Genomic DNA, 21,218 nt, shown 5'->3' with positions numbered 1-21,218 from the left:
ACCCTGCCTAACTCAAGGATTCTAGAATAGAGCTGTCCAGTAGAACTCTGTGCCATGGAAATGTTCCACCTGCAGATGTGGCCTAGGCAGCACTTGAAATATGTCTAGTGCAACAGAGGAACTGAACTTTTTGGAATTTAAATGATACAAATTTAAATAGCCAAACTTGGCTTGTGACCACCATGTTAGACAGGGTAGTTCTAGAACGTTCACTTGGCCATGTTCACAGTTCCACCTTGCCCTGTGCAGGTGATTGAGGGTGATTTCCTCAAAGCCAAACAACCCATCAGCAAGGACTCTTGGCCTATAATGCTGTATGTGGCCCACCATGAACCACAGAAATTGGTAGAATTTATCTCTTCCCTAGGAGATCTTATTTCTGGAGAAAAAAAGGAGACTGTGAGCTCCTTGGCTTATATCTTTGACTTTGGCATCTCACATAGTGCCTGGTACAGTATGGTAGACAGAGATGCTGAGAAGACCAAAGGATTAAAGATGGTTTAGAATGAGGTTTGAGAAGATTCTCTGTGGCCCTGATGGCAATGAAGTAAATGGAAATGTAGATATTTGTCCCTGTCCTATATCTGTCCCTCCCTCCCTCCCTCCCTCTCAAGGTCAGGACAGCTAAGGTTGAGAGCAGCTAAGAGCTGCTGAATTGTCACAGAGGTTTCTAATTGGCCCCTCTGTTTCCTCCTTGTGGCTTTTGTGTTTGATCTGACAGTACAACAGGCACCATTATCGCATCTCAGAGAAATTCTCTACTTTCCCACTATCTCAGGGAAATTTCCCACTCTGTGCTTTCTGGCAGGGGGAAAAGAAAGAAAGAAAGAAAAACAACCACCTAAATCCAGTCCTACTCAGGGACCCAGGAATGACGAAGGGAGGATGAAGTACCTCCCTGTGCCCATGAATATGCCCCTGTCATAACCTGCCCCCCGATGTAGGATATGGCTTTGGCCTTCCCTTTGGGTTCCCCAGGTTTTTGTGGTCCTCAAGGGGTTCCTGCTACCGAGGCATGTTGGCAGAGGCATGCAGGCTCTGGACCGAGGGCCTGGCTCTAGCCAGCTGACCCCCTGATTCCCTGGGATCTGGCTTTCCGGGCCTCTCTGCCTTTAGATGTAAAGTTGGGGGGAAGCTCAGCCTTCTAAGCCAAGGGGGAAGTCAAAGCAGGGGACAAATGTAAAAAGTTTCTGGGCATCTTGGAGGACAGTATTATACTTTATCTTTAGGTGGGGGTACTACCGCCCAAGGTAGCAAAAATTATGACTTGTCCCCAAGCATATACAAGGATTTTTCCCCCCTTCTTATTAGAACTCCTTTGAACTGTAAAAAGTGCCAGGATAAGAATTTGTCATATCAGCTTTCTGCTGACTCTAGGGATAATCTGCTGGGTTTTCTGTTCGCTTGCTGTCATTTTACTGGATCCGGGTGTGTATGCATCGGGCACAGTTAAAGGTGATTCACAGCCCAAAAAGAATCACAGGCTCCCTTCTTCCCCAGCGGGAGCCAAGTAACACTGCCCTGAGCTCAGAGCCCAGTATTCAGCCAGCAAGGTCATGTCCAGCAGAGCGAAATCCACATGAGTTGGAAATTGGGTCAGCATCAGTTATGACAGGAGTCAGTCTGCAGAGGGGGTGTATGTGTGTGTCTCATTTTTTTGGGGGGAGGGGGTACTGCCAATAAAGTTACATATACATTCACACCATGTTGTGGAGTAACTGGAGGCTCAGGTTTGAGGCGAGTCCAGGTCTATACACTAAGATCCCAAATTGACACATGTCTATGTGTCAGTCTGGAAATGCTTACCATTGCAATCAATGGCCGGGGAAGGTCCATCTTCAACCAGATTAAGATAATTGAAAGCCATCATTTCCAAATGGATTAATAATTTATACATCATTACTCTCAGAGGAGGGGTTGGGGGTTGGCTTCTCTTTGTTGTATAAGGACATTATGTGCTCTTAGGAAAACAAGATTAAAGGCCATAAAAAGCCTATCTTGCTACCAAGTAGCAGGCCCCTCACCAAGGCTGGCATTAATGAGCAGATGAGAAGAAAGCTGGTGTTAATTATATTCTGGGACAGAGCAGGCCCTTGTCTGCAATTATTAGAAATGTAGTTACAATCTCTGCTTGCTGCACTGTTTAATCAAAAAGAATAAGAACCCTGAACTTGGTTTGCATTAAGGGCCATCTAAATAAGTTAATTCCAGGCACTTGAAATTGTGCAAGAATTGTTTCATTGTAGCCGGGGAGCCTGGATAGCACAGAGAAGACAACAATTGCTCCTTTGGTCAAGGAGTCCATGGGGGCTTAGGACAGTGGCAACAGAAAATTCTACCTTCCCACTCGATTTTGACTCAAGATAATGTAGTCAAAGAACACTGACCTGGGAGCCACAAGACCTGTTACCCAGCCTAGACTCTGTCACTGTTGTCCTATGTGAAGATAAGCAAGTCACAATCCTTCCAGCCTTAGTTTCTTCATATTTAAAGATGCTATATCTCCTCCCTTGATAAAGGATTGGATGAGAATGATACAACCACTTTGAAAAATGCTTTGGCAGCTTCTCATAATAGGAACATATGCTTATCGGATAATCTAGAGATGGCCCTCAAAGTTGCCCCCACAAGAACTAAAAATATATAACCATACAAAGATGTGTACACAAATGTTCATAGCTCCTTTGTTTATAACAATACCAAATTGAAAACTCAAACATCCAGATGGTGCATTCATAAAATGGAATATTACTCATCAGTGAAAAGGAACAAGCCCAAAATGCCTGGAACAATATAATGAATCTCAAAAACCTGCGGAGCGAGTGTGATGAAGTCTGATGCAAAAGGGTATGCACTCTTTTTGTGAGATTTCACACATATGAAAATTTAGGAAAAAAAGAAAACAATATAGAGGGACAAGAGATCAGTGGTTGTCTAGGACCAGGGATGGGAATAGCTAATGTCAGGAGGCATATGGCTTTGTGGGAATAATGGGGAAATTCTCTACCATCACTATGGTGATAGGCATGCAAATCGTGTATATTCGTCAAAACTCATTGCTCTACGTGCTTAAAATGGGTGCATTTTTACAGAAAGCCAATTAAACCTCAATAAGGTTTGTTTTTACAAATGGAAAGCACACGGAGTTTGGTGTAGGAGTCCTCAATTTAGACTGATCCTGTGTACCGTTTCCACTGAAGAGGCCTTTCAGCAAATTACTCAGTAGTTCTCAGCAAAAGCAAATCTGTGCAGGCTGCAGTTTCTTCAGAGGTAAAACAGAAGTCATCATAGGTCGCTCGTGATGTTGCTTGTTTGGTGAGGTAACAATGACACTGAGCCTCATTGAGTGCCTTAGGTGCCAGGCACTGATCTAATTGCTTTGCAGAAATGAATTCATCTCATGAGACCGTTTTGGACACTGCAAAGCACTGTGCTCATGTAAGTCACATTAATTCCTGCACCTTGCAGGTGCTTGTTAAATTTTTGAAGAGGGTAAACTGTGCCAAGCAAAACACAAGCTTAATGGTTTACAGGCAGCGTTACTGTGAACCGAGCTGCATCCCTCCACTTCAGGGGCTAGTGAATGGGGAGGGAGCCCACAAGCCCACCAGGAGAAATGGAGAGACTCTGTGTACAAAAAACCTGTATATTCTCCCAGGGGGTCCCTGTGACATTATCTGCAAACGTGTAACATAACTGTTGGTGACAGGCCCTGATCACTATACATACTAGTAGCTTTGGGAAACAGGTGGCTTTTCCCATACAACATTTGTGTGGCCAATAAACCAGGCAAGTGCGTTTGGCCCTTAGTATGAACAGTGGTATACCAGATAGCTAATAATTATTATCATTACTTCTACTGTTATCGATACCTTTTGCAGAGGAGGAAACCTTTCCCAAAGTCCCCAAACTAGTAAGATTACCTGGCCTGTCCATCATGTGCCTCTTTCCAGTTCTCTGTGACTTGGGGGTTTTGGAGCTGGAATTCTTTCATTCCTAAGGAATGAAAGCAGATGGACAAGTAGGAAAACCGTCAGCAATTCTCACAGTAGTAGTCATTAGAATAAAGGGACTTATCAATTCCTTTTCAATGACAGCAGGTAGAGCATTGTGGGCCAAGCACAGGCCAGGATGGGACGCCCCTTCCCCGATGTTTTTAGATAATAAACACAGGATCCCCTTCTCAATGCATTTTAGACAGGAGAAAAAAAAAACCCTAAAATGAACAGAATAACCTGGGAAAGCAGAGAAGCCATAAGCAGGTCAGCAGCCCACGGGGCAGCTGAGAGGAGTGCAAGGACTTTCCACCGCTCAAGAGGAGGCTGTAGGGGCTGCTGGGGTCCCGGCCCTTCTGGACCCCAGCTGGAGAGTGGAGGGGTTTACCTCAAAGCTTCTCTGGCCCTAAAGGTGGAGGATAGCCATGAAAGCAAAGGAACCAACATGTTTGTATCCACAAGCAGGGCATTGGTGACATGCCTGCTGCAGAAGGTGGCTCTGAGGTCAGCCTTTCTCCACGCTGTGTGCAAGCCCCCCACTTCCTAGAGTGCATTACAGGGCAGGGGCTTCCTTTCACTGAACCCCATGAGGAAAGCAGGGCAGGTGCTGCTCTAGACTCTGCTCACAGCTGAGCTGGTCCAGGAGCCTCACTCAGGAAGGTTGGGGACAGGGTATTGCAAAGCTTCAGAGTAAGTGGGTCCCCTCTAGCTGTACAGCTGTGGGCAAGTCCTGTGCCCTCTCTGAACCTCCTTTGCCTACATTGAAAATGAAGAGTTGGCCAAGATGATCTCTAAGCTCCCTCCCAGCTCCCTCTCCCTGGTCCCCGTTCTATCTGTCCCCCTGTACACCTGCCCTCCTTGGGGAGTCTCCTGAGCCTGTGGTGCACACCACTCCCCTACCTCTCTCACCTCAGGCTCCTTTTCTCCTCCCCTAGTGTGCACCAAGGGACAGGTGGTGAGTGGCCAGTACCGAATGCTTGCAAAGCATGGGGGCTACGTGTGGCTAGAGACGCAAGGGACAGTCATCTACAACCCTCGCAACCTGCAGCCTCAGTGCATCATGTGCATCAACTATGTCCTGAGGTAAGTGTGTGAGGGCTGGTGGGCTTTGGGACCTGGTGCGCAGGAGTGCCTGAGAGCCACAGGCATGGGGACACCCAGCCTCTCAGAACCCTGGGCACCACCTCTGGGAGCTGTTGACAGTAGTAATCCTTGAGCCTGAGAGGACTTCCCGTGGAGATCTTAGGAACTGGGATCCTTAGGATTTTCTTCTGCCCCTTCCCACTTATCTGTCATTACACTGTGGTACATAGGGAGGCAGAAAGCACACAGTAGTCTCTTAATATTTTCTGAATGGGGAAATGAGCAAGAGAATTGTTCGTGCTTTCTGGGAAAAGCAGATCTAGCCACTTCCCTCTACAGTGCGTGGGAAGAATACCTGAAAACGTCATTGTGAGGGTGAAACAAGCAAAAGTGTCCACCCTCCTGCATACCCCCCCAGCTCAACACAGTCTAAGGCAGCACCCCAAACAGGTGCATGTGTACACAGGATGCCCCTGCCCTCACTGCCTCCACAGCTCACAGGCCTCCGTTGTGTGGCTGTTCACAAAATGCCAGTGTCCCTGCCCATCACTTAGTCGGAGAGGCGTGGCTATCAGAGTTTCTGTGTGCCTAGGGAAGCCAGAGGATATTACTGGAAAATGCAGAAGGTCTCAATGGCTCTCTTGTCCCATTAGTGAGATTGAGAAGAACGACGTGGTTTTCTCCATGGACCAGACTGAATCCCTGTTCAAGCCTCACCTGATGGCCATGAACAGCATCTTTGACAATAGTGGCGAGGTATCTGAGAAGAGTAACTTCCTGTTCACCAAGCTGAAGGAGGAGCCCGAAGAGCTGGCCCAGCTGGCCCCCACCCCAGGAGATGCCATCATCTCTCTGGATTTCGGTGGGTGCTTTCAGCTGAGCTGAGCCCATCCCTCTTGGGACTAGGGATGGTTCTTACCAAAACAGGCCTTCCCAGCTACAGCTTTTCCTAAACCAGAGCTGTCCCTGGCCCTCCCCCAACATCTCGCTATCATCTGTCAGCAGCCAGGCTCTGAAGGACATGAAAGAAGCATATGTGCCCTTGCCACCAAGACCATCCTAAATCTGCCCTCGTGAAGTACTGAGGGAGGTGGTCATGAGAGCCGCTGCTTCACTACAGGCAGGGAGAGTCGAGCAAGGGTTGGGGGGATGTGGACATTGCCCCAGAGAGAGGGTGGATCCCCTCCTAGACCTCAAAGGATGGCCGGCTTGTTTAGAGGGAGAGTTAAATTGGGATAATGGGAGGGAAAATTCCAGAAGGGCCAGGAGTCAGCCCTCAAATGCCCAACTTGATTAAAATGTTTGCCTGTCTCCCCGGGATACAAGTCATATGGTTCCCAGCGTTCCTGACCCTTCCCTGCTCCCCTCCTGGAGACACCCTAGCAGGGGACCTGGGAAGCCCCCCTTTCTAGGTAGTCGCCCTCCCCTGGCCTTTCTGTGGCCGATGGAAGAATCACCACCCCTGTCTCTGCTCACCTTTTCCCTCTCGGGTGTGTTCTTGAGAGGCCACGTGAGAATCACTTCAAAGAATCATAAAGGGCAAGTGGGCCCTTGCACCAGACACTTTGTAGCCCCTGTTTCTTGGTAATAAATCCTGAGGCCAGTGGCCCAGTACTTCTGCCATCACTTCCTCCTCTATATTCTGGATTGCTTTTCAGGAAAAGTAGCTCTGGATAAGTTTAGTTTGAAAATGAACTGTTCCAAGAGCCTGCTCCCTTTACAGGGAATCTGTGCATTGAATCATAGCCCCAGTCAGAGGCCATGATCCACCTGGGGCACTGAGGGCTGAGCCCCAGGCAGGTTTCAAGACCCTTTCAGGCCCCTTTGTGCACCTTCTCAGCTTCCTCTACCTGGTGCCTGTGGTAGAGAAGTTCAGCTGAGCAGGCCCTTGCCTCCACAGGGAACCAGAACCCCGAGGAGTCCCCCTATAGAAAGGCCATCCTGCCCCCAGGCCAGCCATGGGCTGCAGAGCTGAGGAGCCATGGTGCCCAGAACGAAGCTGGAAGTCTGCCTGCCTTCACCGTGCCCCAGGTGGCTACCCTGGGCAGCACCACCCCCAGTGCCACCAGCAGCAGCAGCAGCTGCTCCACGGTGAGCTTCCCCACCCCTGGGCGAGAATATGGAGAGGGAGGGCTCCTCTTCCTGAGGATGGCTGAAGGGACGATCCTTCTCTTCCTTCAGTTATCACAGAGTCCAGAACGTGGCCATTCACCTGCCAGGGCTTAGAACTGCTGGCTGACTGTTGGTATCCATTCCCCACCCCCACCAAAATGGCGATTCCTTAAAGAGCTTTGAGCACCCAGCTTGTCCCTATGCAGGTCGTAGGGCTGCCGTTGCAGAACCCCACTGGCCACAGCCTTTATCCTGTTTGCTTCTCAAGACACTCCGTAAAGTGATAGGAACTTTTTGTGGTGAGGACACTGGTATTCAGAGAGGTTGGCGACTTGATCTAATTCACACAGCTCATCAATAGCCCCTCTACAAATACTTGGTGGAGGAGAGTTGAGCGGGTCCAGGAATGTATTTCTCCTTCCACATTGGATTTCTGGGGGAGACTAGTGCCATGTCCTTGACTCAGTCCCCCTTCTTCCTGATCCCCAGCCCAGCAGCCCTGGAGACTATTATTCATCTCTGGGGGATGACCTCAAGATTGAAGTGATAGAGAAGCTCTTTGCCATGGATACAGAGTCAAAGGATCAGTGCAGCACCCAGGTAGGTCACCATGCAGCAGACACAGTGGTGTGCATGCATGCTCTCTGGTGAGTGGCAAAGATGCCTGTCCATCCTTTTGTTGCAAAGACCACTGGGGAAATTTGGCTGAGGTCCCTAAAATGAGTGAAGGGACAGGGGGCTTAGGGTCACCCCACCTCCAACTCCTGTCCTCTGCTCTACCTGTGTTAAATCCAGAGCGTCCATGTTTAACTCTCAGCTTATTTACCTTCTACTTATTTGGGTAACTTTCTTTTTACACATGCAAACCAAAACTACAACACTGAACCTTTCTTTAAGGAAGCCATCCTCTTCAAAAGCTCATCTAGATTCACAAAACATTTCTAATCATAGGGGACAATTACTCCCTTCCCAAATACATTCATCATAGAATCTGTCATTTTATTTGAAATGCATTTTTAAATGATATCTGATTGACAAACTTTCATTTATACACAGCTTCATAAGGCCTCATGTTTTTGCACAAACATAAAAGGATGAGGTGGGTGGACAGGTGTGTGTTTAATAAAACCCCAGGGAAAATCATTACTCCCCCATTTGTCTGGAGTTATTCATCCAGATCTCCCTCTTTTATCCTGCCTGGCAGACATTCCATCTGTTCCACAAAATAACTGGAACTACCTGCTTGTGCTGTTTCCTATAGTTGTGACCATTGCTAAGCTGTATTCCCAAGTGAGGGGGTCAGTCCCTGAAGGTACTTCTTTCTGCAACTATGCATGAGTATTCCTTGTGGGTCCCTTCCTGACACTGGGAACCTAAGTGTGGCCTCCACATACCTGCTGATTGGAATAAAGTCCCCCTTCCCTGGAGCCTGGCTGTACACTTCCACAGATGTACCCTGGGCACCTATACTGCATGCCTAGGCTTGTGCCAGTCATACGAGGGAGGTGAGGACAAGCTGTCCTGTATCCCCAGGAGTCACTTTGTGAACCACAGGCCTGAGTGTGTCAGGAAGACATGGAAGGGGTGACCACTGCAGCTGGAGTAGGAAGGGACAGCTTTATGACAGGGGTGGGGCTTCCCCGACTGGGAAGGCAGGCAGATTGTGATGGGCGGAATGGAGAGCATTTCAGGATGGGTGTGAAGGTGACACTAGTGAACCGGGAGACTTGTGGAGCCAGATGGAGGGATAACATAGAAAGGCTGATGACCCTTGACCAAAGACCTTTCTCATTAAATGACCAAGTCTGAGTATTTTGCATGGGGAGCCATTGGAGGTGAGCAGGGGAGTAACATGATGAAGTCCTGCTTGAGATGAGTGGCTCTGGTAGGGGCCTTGGAGGGACGAGGGACTGGAATAACACCAACCACTGAGCCGCAGTGCCCTTGCTCTCTCTCCTCAGACTGATTTTAATGAGCTGGACTTGGAGACTCTGGCGCCCTACATCCCCATGGATGGGGAGGACTTCCAGCTAAGCCCCATCTGCCCGGAAGAGCCATGCTTGCCAGAGAGCCCGCAGCCCGCCCCGCAGCACTGCTTCAGCGCCATGACAAGCATCTTCCAGCCTCTGGCCCCTGTGGCCTCGCACGGCCCCTTCCTCCTGGACAAGTACCAGCAGCAGCTGGAAAACAAGAAGACAGAGCCCGAGCACCGGCCCATGTCCTCCATCTTCTTTGACGCCAGGAACAAGGGGTCACTGCCACCATGCTGTGGCCAGGCTAGCACCCCTCTCTCTTCCATGGGGGGCAGATCCAACACACAGTGGCCCCCAGATCCACCATTACATTTTGGGCCCACAAAGTGGCCTGCTGGGGATCAGCACATTGAGTCCTTGGGGGCATCGCCATTGGGGCCCCCCATCGCCTCGCCCCAAGTCTCCTTGTTCAAGATGAGGTCAGTGGCAGAGACCCTTGGCTGCATCTGCTGGGGTTAGGCTGGGCAGGGAAGGGACAGATAGGCACTCACCCATGGGATAACTGGAGCCCCAGAGATCTCCCACCCCCAGGCCTCTGATCCCTTTAGATCTTCTCTGAACTCTGAGAGCCTTCCTATGGCCCAAGTCTCCCACTGCAGTGTCCTCTACTGACCACGTGAGCCCCAACTTTACCTTCTCTCGGCATCTTTTAATCTCTCCAATAAACCCCATTTCAACCAGCTGGAAGCTCGCTAAGTCTCAGTGGTTGACGTGTGACTTTGCTTCCATGGGGTACGTGACCTTCACAGAGCATCCCAGCTGATCTTCAGTGGGAAGCAAGAGGGAGCCGAGCAGCTTAGGCAGGGGAGAGATGGAGGCAAAAGAAATCCCTTAGGGACTAATGTCACCTCATGGGCAGCCACACCCGAGGGCAGCCCAGATGGACAGGCATGTGGAGGTGATGCAAGTGGCTTGAACCATTCAGCATCTGGCCAGGTAGAAGAAACGGAGGTTGAGTTATAGCTTAACCTCCAGGTACGCAGCCCCCTCTGCCACTCTGCCCTCTGGGTCTGCAAGTCACCCCAGTCATAAAAGAGTTGGGTCCAGGTGAAGGCACCGAGCAGCATGGCTCTAGACAACCTCACGGCCCACTCTCTTGGGCTTGGCAGGTCTGCAAAGGGCTTCGGGCCTCGGGGCCCAGACGCGATGAGCCCGGCCATGATAGCCCTCTCCAACAAGCTCAAGCTGAAGCGCCAACTGGAGTGTGAGGAGCAAGCCTTCCAGGACACGAGTGGGGTAAGCAATCTCTGACTGGCAGCATTATAGGCACCCTCCCACCCCAGTCCTCAGCCAGGCTGGTGGGTGACTCTGAGCCTGCTGTGAGCACCTCCAAGTGCCTGTCCAGGCCCTGGGGAGCAGGGTGGGGGCATCTCCATCCCTCTCCCTATATCTGCCCTTCCCACACACAGGGGGACCCTCCAGGCGGCAGCAATCCCCATTTGATGTGGAAACGCATGAAGAGCCTCAGGGGTGGGAACTGCCCCTTGATGCCTGACAAACCCCCGAGTGCAAGAGGCCCCACTGGTGAGCAGGCCTGGGCCGCGGGTTTGGGTGGAGGGCTGGGGACTCAGGGTCCATCCTGCTTCCTCCACTCACTTGCTCCCTGCGCCCTGCTAGGACGGGCCGGTGTTGATGCTGTCTGCAGTCTCTGGGCTCTGCAGTCCCAGGGGCTGGCTGGGATTCCGAGTACCTCTGTGAAACAAAAGTGCTGCTGGGGACTTCACGGCCCCTTCCCTCCCTCAGATGCTAACACTTTCATTCTCCGGCCTTGGTCTTTCAGATGACTTCACTCAAAACCCCATGAGGGGCCTGGGCCAGCCCCTGAGACACCTGCCTCCACCGCAGCCGCCATCTGCAATAAGCTCCAGGGAGAACACCAAGAGTGGGTTCCCCCTGCAGTGCTGTGCCTCCCAGTACCAGAACTACAGCCTGCCATCAACTCCCAAGGTGTCAGGTGCGTCCTCAGAAGCTGGTGCCCCTCCTAGGGTCTGATGTGCATGGAGATCTGACTGGGTAGGGAGATGAGGAACAGCTGCCTTCATGGAACAATTTAGCACTTGGAAAACTTAAAACAATTGCCTTCACAGAGTCCCTGATGTCCCCTGGTGCCATGCTGGGTACCATTCATGGGATTCTTCAGCCCACTGTAGTGCTGGGTTTCCCAGGGCCAAGACCACCCCTCTCCTTTCTTTCAGGACCTGCTCGGTGCCAGGCACAGAGAAGTGCTTGGAAATGACTTGCCCAAAGAGCCCCTTCTCAAAGCTCACACACCCTGGTTTAGCACTCTCTGCACAGTTCCCTCGACAGTGCCTCTGACCAGCGAGGACCCCCAGGGGGTGGGTCCAAAATGGGTAAAGCACATCAAAACACCTAACATAGATTCAGGGTAGAGAGCCGAAGGGAAGAATCCAAACCCCAAGGGGCTGGATCTGAAGGTGGAAGACTGACAGAGTGTGTGTTCAGAGGTGAAGGACCAGAAGCTGTGATGTAGGAGGGGCTATTAAAGAAGAGAGAGTTAAGGAGAGTGCATGGGATCGGGGTACACAAAGACAGGAGATGGACATCACCAGGTAGGAGATCTTGGCTTTGTGCAAGGAAAAGCTTGCTGCCGTGGAAAGGTGGCCACCTGGAGAGGCATGGACTCTCCCTCCCTAGAAGTATAGGTGCAGGGGCTGAAGGCCATCTGCCCACAGAGATTTAGAAAGGACCCTCCAGCGATCCGATCACCTCAGGGCTCTTGAGAGTCCAGAACCTGTGTCTTTTACACGGTTTTTCCTACTGCTGTAGTGCTCAAAGCCCTATCAGCACATGGGGCATCACTCTGAGGTCAGGCAGGAGCTGAAAACAGATGGCAGGAGGATGGCCTGGAGCTCTGGGAGAGGTCACCAGTGGACTGTCTTCTAGAAGGTTCAGTTACAATTGCCAAAACATAGATGGGAAACAGTATCTTAACAAGGAGGTTTCTATTTGGCATGAACATAATTTGTGGTTTTAGAAAAACATACCAGACCCTTGTCCTCAGCAGTATAAGTTTGGAAAACTTACAGTTTCATGCTCGTAGCCCCAGGCTGCAGAGCCCCAGACAGCCCTGGGCTTGAATTCCAGCTCTGCTGTTTATCAGCTGGTTGGCAGGCAAGCCAGGAAGTTTCAGTGAGAGATTTGCGATGCATCAAGTTGAGTGACTATTCCTTGAATGTGGGAATCAAGGGGAAATCATCTTTTCAACTCAGGTCATTTCTGAACACTAATAAAAGAAGAGGGGAAATCAGCAAGGGGTGGTGAGCAAATACCTGTTGGTACCACCCCAGTGTGGGCATAGGAGGGAGGCATGGGCCCTGGAGGGCTCTGACTCAGCAGGTCCAGGAGGGAGTGGCCACAGGGGATGAGGCTCTCCAGATAAGCCAAGGGAAAGGAAAGAGCTGCTGAAGAGCTGCAGGGCCGCTCCCGCAGTGCCCAAGCCTTCCCCTCCTGGGGTGGCCTGTGACTGTTTCCCCTGTGTCCTTCTACTCATCTGGAGAGCGACCCAGGGATAAGGAGGAATGGGGTCTTTGCACCCTTGGATCTGCAGAGGGACCCTGCACACGTGTGGGCCTGCCTGTGGCACAGGTCTTACAGGTTCTGAATCCCTTTCCTCCCTGCTGCCAGTGCCTGGTGGGCTTGGGGCCAGCAATCTTTGGGGCTCTTCCCAAACCCTCTTCCACACACCCTCCTCCTCCCAGAGCCCTGCCTGTGTGCGGTCTGCTTCCCTCTTTTGAGGGGGTCTCAGTGCTGCTGAGTCTGGAAGCTGCTGCCTTCTCTGCTGGGTCATCCTGTGAGCAGGGAGTAGGTCCTGGAAAGAGCACTGAAGGAGCACAGTGAAGTCAGGGCTGCCCCCTCCGACCCCCAGCAGGGACACTGGAGACACTCCTTTCCTTCTGCACGTGCCCTTCTCCTCCCTGCTAGTCATGGAATGGATGCTTTGCCAGTGTTTGATTTAGGCCTTTAAAATATGATCCCAAACCTTCTTGCAGGCATGGCAAGCCGGTTGCTTGGGCCTTCGTTTGAGCCCTACCTGCTGCCCGAACTGACCAGATACGACTGTGAGGTGAATGTTCCCGTGCCAGGAAGCTCCACACTCCTGCAAGGAGGGGACCTCCTCAGAGCCCTGGACCAGGCCACCTGAGCCAGGGCTTCACCGCTGCCGACGCCGTCCCACCGGCCTCACCCTGCGTCTGTGTTTGCAACTAGGTATCTCTAACACCAGCACACTTTTTACAAGATGTACTTACCTGGTCAGTTTGCCCAGGTCACCAAGCAGTGGCCTTTTTCTGAGATGCTCACTTTATTATCCTTATTTTTAAAATACACAGTTGTTTTACTTGCTATGTTTTTTGCTGTCAATTAAAATGTTCTTAAATTTTATAAGATTTTTTTTCTCCCTGCCTTCGATTACTTCTAATTTATATTACCCGGAGGTTTCTCTGTCACACACAGTGTCCATACTAATGAATCTGCTGTATGTCTGCCCTCCTGTAGGGAAAGCTTTGGCTCCATTTAACTAAAAAGATTTTTTGTTGTTGTTGTTATTGTTGTTGCCAAAGAGAAAAAGGACTTTGCTTTCCAAGCTTGTTTGTGGCTTCTCTCTCTCAAAGCCCTTCTTTTCTTTTTTTTTTAATTAATCACCATATGGTAAATTTCATTCTTTTTTTTTTCTTTTTAAGCTGACTCTTTGCTCTAATTTTGATATGACTTCTATGGGAAAAAAAAAAAGCAATGTGAAGGGCGAACTCCAACATATGTGGTTACCTGTGAAAGTTGCACAGTGTGGCTTTTCCTAAACTGTTTGGTGTTTCCCCCCACCCCCAATCTGGTGGATTTTTTATTATTATTCAAAAGCATAACTGAGTTTTTTAAAGGAAAATTTATATCTGGGTTAAGTGTTTATCATATATATGGGTACTTTGTAATATCTAAAAACTTAGAAACGGAAATAGAATCCTGCTCACAAAATCACTTTAAGATCTTTTTTGAAGCTGTTAATGTTACTTCTCTCCGCATTGCTGGCGCTGCAGAACTGTACAGTACTCCCACAGGCCTGTACTAACACTGCTAGAGAGCTCTCTTTGTTGGCTTTTTGCTTTTGCGACATGCCATAGGTGTGCCAAACAATCCAAGACGTGGAATCATTAAGTGGGAGCGCGCAAGCTGTCTTCTCCTCATGTTCTCTATGTATTATGTATGTATGTATGTATGTATGTATTATTATTGCTGCCAGAGGGTCTGATGGCACGTCAGGGGTGGGGGTGGGGAGAATGCTAAGGGAGAGGAAGTGCTTTAACTTTTCTTAAGGTTATGTTGCTAGCCCTTCAAGTGCACTGAGCTATGTGACTCTAACAGTCTCTCATGCGGCACATTAGAATATTTCCAGAACTACCATGAAAGGGTTTCGATGGGAATTCATGGAAACAAGTGAGGATTCAAAATGATTTGGTGACCCAGTCCACATCCTCCTAGCTCATGACCTTGGAGCTGGACTGAGAGAGGGTACCAAAGGGTGGGGGCGGGGGCAGCAGGTCCTCACCAGCCCCAGCCTTATGCCCCTCACTCAAGCCTATGGGCAGACAGCCCTGCAAGGCCAAAGTGCAGCGCCCCCTACTGGTGGGAAGCAGTTGGACCTCCAGGGATGGCTCCTAGCCTCAGGCCCTCGCTGAGGTCTCTGTCACATGCAGTGACATATATAGGTAGGAAGCACTGAAAATAGTGTTCCCAGAGCACTTTGTAACTCACTGGGCAAGAGGGACAACACCTTTTGGTTTTTAAATACCAATCAACATGGAACTTTTCTGTCATGGGTACCATAAAAAGTTTCTAAACACACACAACACAAAGTACATCCAGCTAAGAATTTGGTAAGCTTAGAGGGACTTATTGCCGAAATCAAATATTGGCTTTCAAAAGAAATCTAAGATATAAGAGAAAATTACCCACTTGCTGTGTTGCCTAAGTCACACTTGAGCAGCACAGTGTCATCTGACACACGGCGGCAGAACTTGAAGGGTTACCGACATGTAAACTCTGGTGTTTGATTTCCTGTGTTTGTTGCCTCAGCATTAAGGGCATTTTACCCTTGCAGTTTACTAAAACAGTCTGAAAAATATTCCAAGCTTCACATTAACCTTACTTGTCAACATAACAATTTTCATGAACATTATTATATTGTCAAATTCCTACTGACAACATTATAACTGTCTGGGAGCTTAACTTTATAAGGAAATGTATTTTGACACTGATATCTTATTAAAGTATTCTGATCCTATCGCTGCTGGTGGCTCTTATTTCCTGTGGATTTGTCATGGGCTGCACCAGTGGAAAGTGAAGTACTTATTAAATAGTTTACAGAGAATGAATGATGGCCCTGACCTGAGACCACTGAGGCCAGCTGACAGGAAGACTGGTGAAGGAAGGAAAGAGTATTACTACCACTTGGCAATGCCTAAGCCTGAGAAGCCATGCTGTCTCTTCTGTGTTTCTGCAGGTATTTTTCTATCTGCCTCAGAATACCCCCCACCATCTTTTTCTTCTTCTTCTTCTTCTTCTTCTCCTCCTCCTCCTCTTCCTCCTCCTCCTCCTCCTCCTCCTCCTCCTCCTCCTCCTCCTCCTTCTTCTTCTTCTTTCTTCTTCTTTCTTCTTCTTCTTCGTATCCTGTGGGAACCCAAGGAAAGAAGTCATAGTCTCTACCTTCAAAAAACTACATGAGACGGTTTGAAAGCCATTCTGGTCTATGGGTGTTCATGCTGCACTTTGAGTAAGGTTCCCAAAGAAAGGGCAGCCTGGAATCTAGTAGTTAGAAAGGAGTTTACTTTGGAGGTGGCCAGGCTCAACCAGGGATTTCCAGGTCCAATGTAAATGAGAAGAGCAACGATGACCTCAGACAGTAAAAGCCCAGCATTGGACAGGGTCCTGGCAATTTCCTTATTTTAAACGTGACTTTTGTAAACGACATCCTCTGAGCAAGCCCCTGCCTCTGTGATGTGACTCTGGAGCTGGTGGAAGGTAGGGGGAGAGCCAGCAGCACCTTTGCTCCCACTGTCAGCCCTAGGAACGACTGCTGCATCTTGTATGTCTGATGGTTTGGTCCATAACATATGGTCTCACATGACCTGGTAGCTCACTTGAGCCTCAGCCTAAGCAACGCTGTGAGTACCCGTTTAACAGATGCAAAAGACTCACACTAAGTGACTTATGCAAGTTCCATGGGAGAAATAGAACCTGAACCTAGTTTGAGCCAGTAGTTCTCTCTCATGCGCTACATCTGGTTAGGAGGTATATTTTATGACAGGGCCCTGTTTTCATTTTCAAATAGAAAACTCTCATCTAGATTGTTTTAACCTTTAGTCCTCCTCCTAATTTTGTGATTATTCATCTCATTTCTTCTCTTCCCCAACTTGGTGCCTGGACCTTCAGGTTGAATTTCTTACACTCTGCCAGGCTCCTACCCACCTTTGCCTGCCATCTTCGACTCCCTGAAAGCACTTTTCTGGAACTCTTCTGTGAATGACACATCTCAACCCACCTTTGGGAGTAGTTGCCTCAGAGCATTTTGGCAATCTCAGGACTCCAGCCTGGAATAGCGTAATCCTGGCACTCAACAACTTCAGTGGGCCTGTGGGGTCTTTAATGCTGTCCTGAAGCAAAATGTTTGGCTTTAACCACACCCAAGGCTGGGATCTTCTCTCCAGCCCCTGGGAGTAGGAGGATGTGCCAAGCTCCTCTTGCTTCCAAATATAGCAAGGAGGGAACACTACAAAGCCATTGTTCCTGATGGATTAGAGAAACTCAATTTCCTAAAATACTCAAGCACAAGACATGGGACACACACAAGCCATCACTGCTTTATGTTTTGTCTCAAGCAACTCAGTGAAGATTGGCTTACATGCTCCTGATTTCATGTTTTGTTTCAAAATGCAGGTACTTTAGAAATAAATATGTGCCTGCAGAGCCAGGTAGAATTCGCACAGAATTCGCAATTGCTGAACCCTTGGCACGGCTCCTGACTCTAGACATGTTCTCCTCTAGGCAGGCAAACCCCAGTGAGGTGTGACATCTCAGCATTACCCTAGCTTGCAACCTCGATGAGAGATCTGTTTGAGAAGGAGACTCAAACTCTGACACAGTCGCCAGGAAGCTCTACCAGTGGAGAAGGGCCAGCCCTGCCCCCTCTGATTCATGCGGGACAGAGTCCATCCACAGCGTGGGCTCTGATGCGCAATTCAAGTCAGGGCAGGGGGTGAACTGTGGTTTTTCTGGAGATACTATGCAGACTCATTTCCTTTACGGTAAGCGAGATTTAGCCATGTACAGCCTTCGTCTCATGGATCCCTGCCATCCTCTTTTTATGAAAAAAAGACTTCTACTGGACGCCCATAGAAGAGCGGACACACTAACCTGGCTCTTCTTTAACCAAGATGGGGATAACCCAGGGTCAGTAAGACAGCACTGGATATGTTATCCCAGGTTGACTCCGGATGCCAAAAAGGGCCTAGAAATGCTGTGGCCAAACCCCAGCACTTCATTTTTCAACTTCCTCATTTTAGAAAGGAGGCACACATAAAATGACTTGCCTGCAGATATACAGTGAGCAGCAGGGCTGGCGAAAGGCCAAGGTCAGCATCACAAAAGGCCAAGGTCAGCATCCTGGGGACAGGAGCAGATTCACATTTAGTAAGGAAAGCCAGTGAGTTTTGCCCCTGGGGTCAGGTCTCAGTTTCTGAGGCGGCAGAGAGCCCCCCACCCCCCTCTTGGGGTCCCTTCTCCATATCCACCTCACAGGTCTCCAGCTTCTTGCTTATCACTCCCCTCAGGCAGCTCCTGTTCTAAAATAATCTTGATCCAAGTATCACGCCTATTTCTTTGAACTGAGTGACCCCTGTGGGAACGTGTGATCTCTCTGTGACCTTGATAAAATCCAAATCAATTCCTTCACTTCTAGACTGAACTCTCCTTGAACTCCCAGGACTTAGGAGAAAGGGTATGAAGCACTCCCCCCCACCCACCTAAGGTACATGCACTGGCGGCATAAAGATGAGACTTATTCCGTGTAGTCATGACCCTTCTCTCCAAAAGCTTACAGGCCAGTACAGAAAACAAAACAGAACATCCTGTTCAACTCAGACCACCACGTCAGATGGCGTGTGCCAATAGAGGCCCGTGACCACACCTTCCTAGAAGCCCACTGTGCTTCCGAGTCCTCAGGTATGCACTTGAGCTTGGGCCAAGAACCCTTTGGTGGGTTTGGAAAGTGTGACAGCTGCAGATGCAAGTGATTTAGGGTGGACTCCAGCTCCTGTGCTTGTTCACAGGAGACCAGGGAAGGTCTCGGGAATGGGAAAGTCCTCATAGAGCTGGAGCAGAAGAAGATTGGAGGCAGGGGAAGGAAAGAGGTCATTCCAGGGAAAGTGCACCAACAGGACAAAGGCACAAAGCCAGAATGTTGCAGCGCACACAGCAGACCATGGGGAGCAGGCAGGACGGGGCTGGGACAGAAGGACAGGCTAGCAAGGTAGCCTGGCAGCTCACAGGTCAGAGAACCAGGATTCCAATCCCAGCTCTGTGCTTCTAGCTGTGGAAACGTATGCCTGAGAGCCTGTCTCCCCTCTTCTGTAGCAAGGGCATGAGAATAACCCTCACCCAGGGGTTAGGACTGGACATACAAATTGAAATTGACCGTGGGTAAGCATCACTTAAATCTCTGAGAGAGGATGAAACAGGCCTGTGAGATAAACACTGTAGACTAAGAAAAATAGAAGTCCTAGCATAGAGCCCAGGGCCACTTAAGAACTGGTGGAAGTCAGACAGAGGAGGAGCCCCCAAAGACCAGGAAGAAACCCAGGAACAAAGTATCCCAAAAGCCAAGAGGAGGTGCCTCAGGAAAGAGGGAGGAGTTAACTGGGCCACACACCACACTGAAAGATGAGATGAGATTTGCTACATAAAGTTCATCATGGATTAATGGGCAGTTTGGGTAGGGAACTGAGGACAGTAGCTTGACTGGAGTGGGTTGAGAAATGAGCCGGCTGGAGTGCGGGAACAGAGGCGGTAGCGACGCACAACTCTTTCAAGAAGTTTCCCTGGAAGAGAAGCAGAGCCATGGAGTGAAGCTGGAAGAAGACATAGATCAGGGGATTTGTGCATTCATTTTTTAACATTTAATAAACTTTTATTGTAGAATAGTTTTAGCTTTATTAGAAAAGTTGCAAGGATATTATAGTGTCCCCTGCACCCAGTTTCCCTATTATTAACATTACTATGGAACATAGGTCATAATTAATGAACCAATATTGTTACATTATTAATAACTAAACCTTGCCCCTTATTCAGACTTCTTGAGTTTTATCTAATTTCTTCCTTCCCTTACCTTCTCTCCTCCACTTTTCTGTTCTAGGATGCTACCCAGGGTACCACAGCACATTTAACTATCTCCTTAGACCTCATGATCTCGACAGTCTGGAGAAGTCCTAGTCAGGTGTTTTATAGAACAATCTTCCCTTTGGATTTGTCTATTGTTTTCCTGGTTAGGCAGAGGTATGGGTTCTGGGGAGGGAGGGCTCAGAGATAAGTGCCACTCTCATCACCTCACTGAAGGGTACACGCCATCAGTGGGACCAATCAACATTGCTGTTGACCTTGATCACTTAGCCAACGTTGAGTTTGTCGGGTTTCTTCACTATAAAGTTACTGGGTTTTTTTCAGGACATGTTATTTTTGAAGATGAGCTATATTAGGAAATGTTTACATGGCAAAGGGAGAAAATGATGAAGGCCGGGAAGAGCAGAGATCGTTGCAGGAGAAAGTTGTTGAAAGGGAAGGGTGGGCGCTGGCAGGATCTAGCCTACTTACGGGGCACGGGGGTGGTTGCTGGCTTTGGGTAGAGGCATGCACAGCTCACCATTCTAACAGGATGGCAGAGAGCAGCGTAAGATGGAGTCGGTCAGGTGGAATCAATGGTGGGTAGGTGATGAGTCACCTCCAACCTACCTGCTTCTGTCCCTCCATGATGTACAAAGCAAAACCAAGAGAAAAGGGGCGGATGGCTCTCAGAGGTTTGAGAAGATAGAAATAATTAAAAAGTGATTTTTTGAAAGTCAGGTTAATGATCCATATTAGAAACTCAAATGAGATCTATGGTCATAAATGGTGTGTTTGGTCTCCAGCCACATTTGTCTACTCTAATGGAGGCAGCGTGGGTGAGCAGTTGAGCTTAGCAGGTTGGGGCTCTGCCAGAAGGGTGTATGTGAGGGAGTTAGAAATGTTCCCCAGAGAACAACTGCTAAGATGGACCATGAAAATTAAGTAGTGTGAGGAGGAAAGGGGGAAAAGAAGATGAAGAGATGATGGTCATTGAAAAAATGGTAGGTTCGGTGAAGGGGAGGTCCCAGGCCAAAGAATGGTCAGAGTGACATTAGAGAAAAGGAACTAGGGAGTGATTGTCAGAGGAGAGGAAACTTAAAATTGAGATTTTACATATACTAACTAAAGGACCCAGCAATACCCCTTTCTAGGTATTTATCCAAAAGAAATGAAATTTTTTTCCATTACTTTTTTAAAATTTGAAATTATACAGATTATGTTTCCCGCATGATTTATTACATTAGAAATCAAACACCTTAAGATGTATAGAACCCCACTCCTACATCAACAAGTTCAAAATTAAATGGTGCACTTATAAATACCTCAGAGGTCAAGGAAGAAAGCACACAAAAATTAAATAAAAAGTGCTTTGAACTAAGTGATAATAAACACTAAAATATCAGGATCTCTGGGATGAAACAGTACTCAGATGAACATTTATAACTTAAAGCACTTGTATCAGAAAGAAGCTGGAATATCAATCAAATTATTTTCAAGTTATGTAGTAGGAAGGAAAAAATAAGAGTAAGATCAGAAATATATAAAATAGAGAAGAAATCATACAGCTATAATTTGATAAAGATCAAACAAGTCTAATTAAAAAAGCAAG

General features: G+C 48.6%; 1 protein-coding gene across 1 annotated transcript in view; it reads left to right on the top strand.

The window, feature by feature from the left end:
- Positions 1 to 15,518, top strand: part of Epas1 (endothelial PAS domain protein 1) — an 82,448-nt gene extending 66,930 nt beyond the window's left edge. Inside the window, exons 8-16 of the mRNA XM_046424877.2 lie at positions 4,931 to 5,078; positions 5,732 to 5,940; positions 6,979 to 7,169; positions 7,680 to 7,790; positions 9,152 to 9,642; positions 10,333 to 10,459; positions 10,633 to 10,747; positions 11,004 to 11,177; positions 13,234 to 15,518. Of these exons, the coding sequence (XP_046280833.1) occupies positions 4,931 to 5,078; positions 5,732 to 5,940; positions 6,979 to 7,169; positions 7,680 to 7,790; positions 9,152 to 9,642; positions 10,333 to 10,459; positions 10,633 to 10,747; positions 11,004 to 11,177; positions 13,234 to 13,385 (1,718 nt within the window). The 3' untranslated portion in view covers positions 13,386 to 15,518. The remainder of the gene's footprint in view (positions 1 to 4,930; positions 5,079 to 5,731; positions 5,941 to 6,978; positions 7,170 to 7,679; positions 7,791 to 9,151; positions 9,643 to 10,332; positions 10,460 to 10,632; positions 10,748 to 11,003; positions 11,178 to 13,233) is intronic.
- Positions 15,519 to 21,218: the final 5,700 nt, after the last annotated feature.

This window comes from Marmota monax, unplaced genomic scaffold, assembly GCF_021218885.2.
Source record: "Marmota monax isolate L192 unplaced genomic scaffold, Marmota_monax_Labrador192_F-V1.1 WCK01_AAM20220418_F8-fsc00015, whole genome shotgun sequence".
NCBI classification, from domain to species: domain Eukaryota; kingdom Metazoa; phylum Chordata; class Mammalia; order Rodentia; family Sciuridae; genus Marmota; species Marmota monax.
This window is presented reverse-complemented; position numbering and strand designations above follow the sequence as displayed.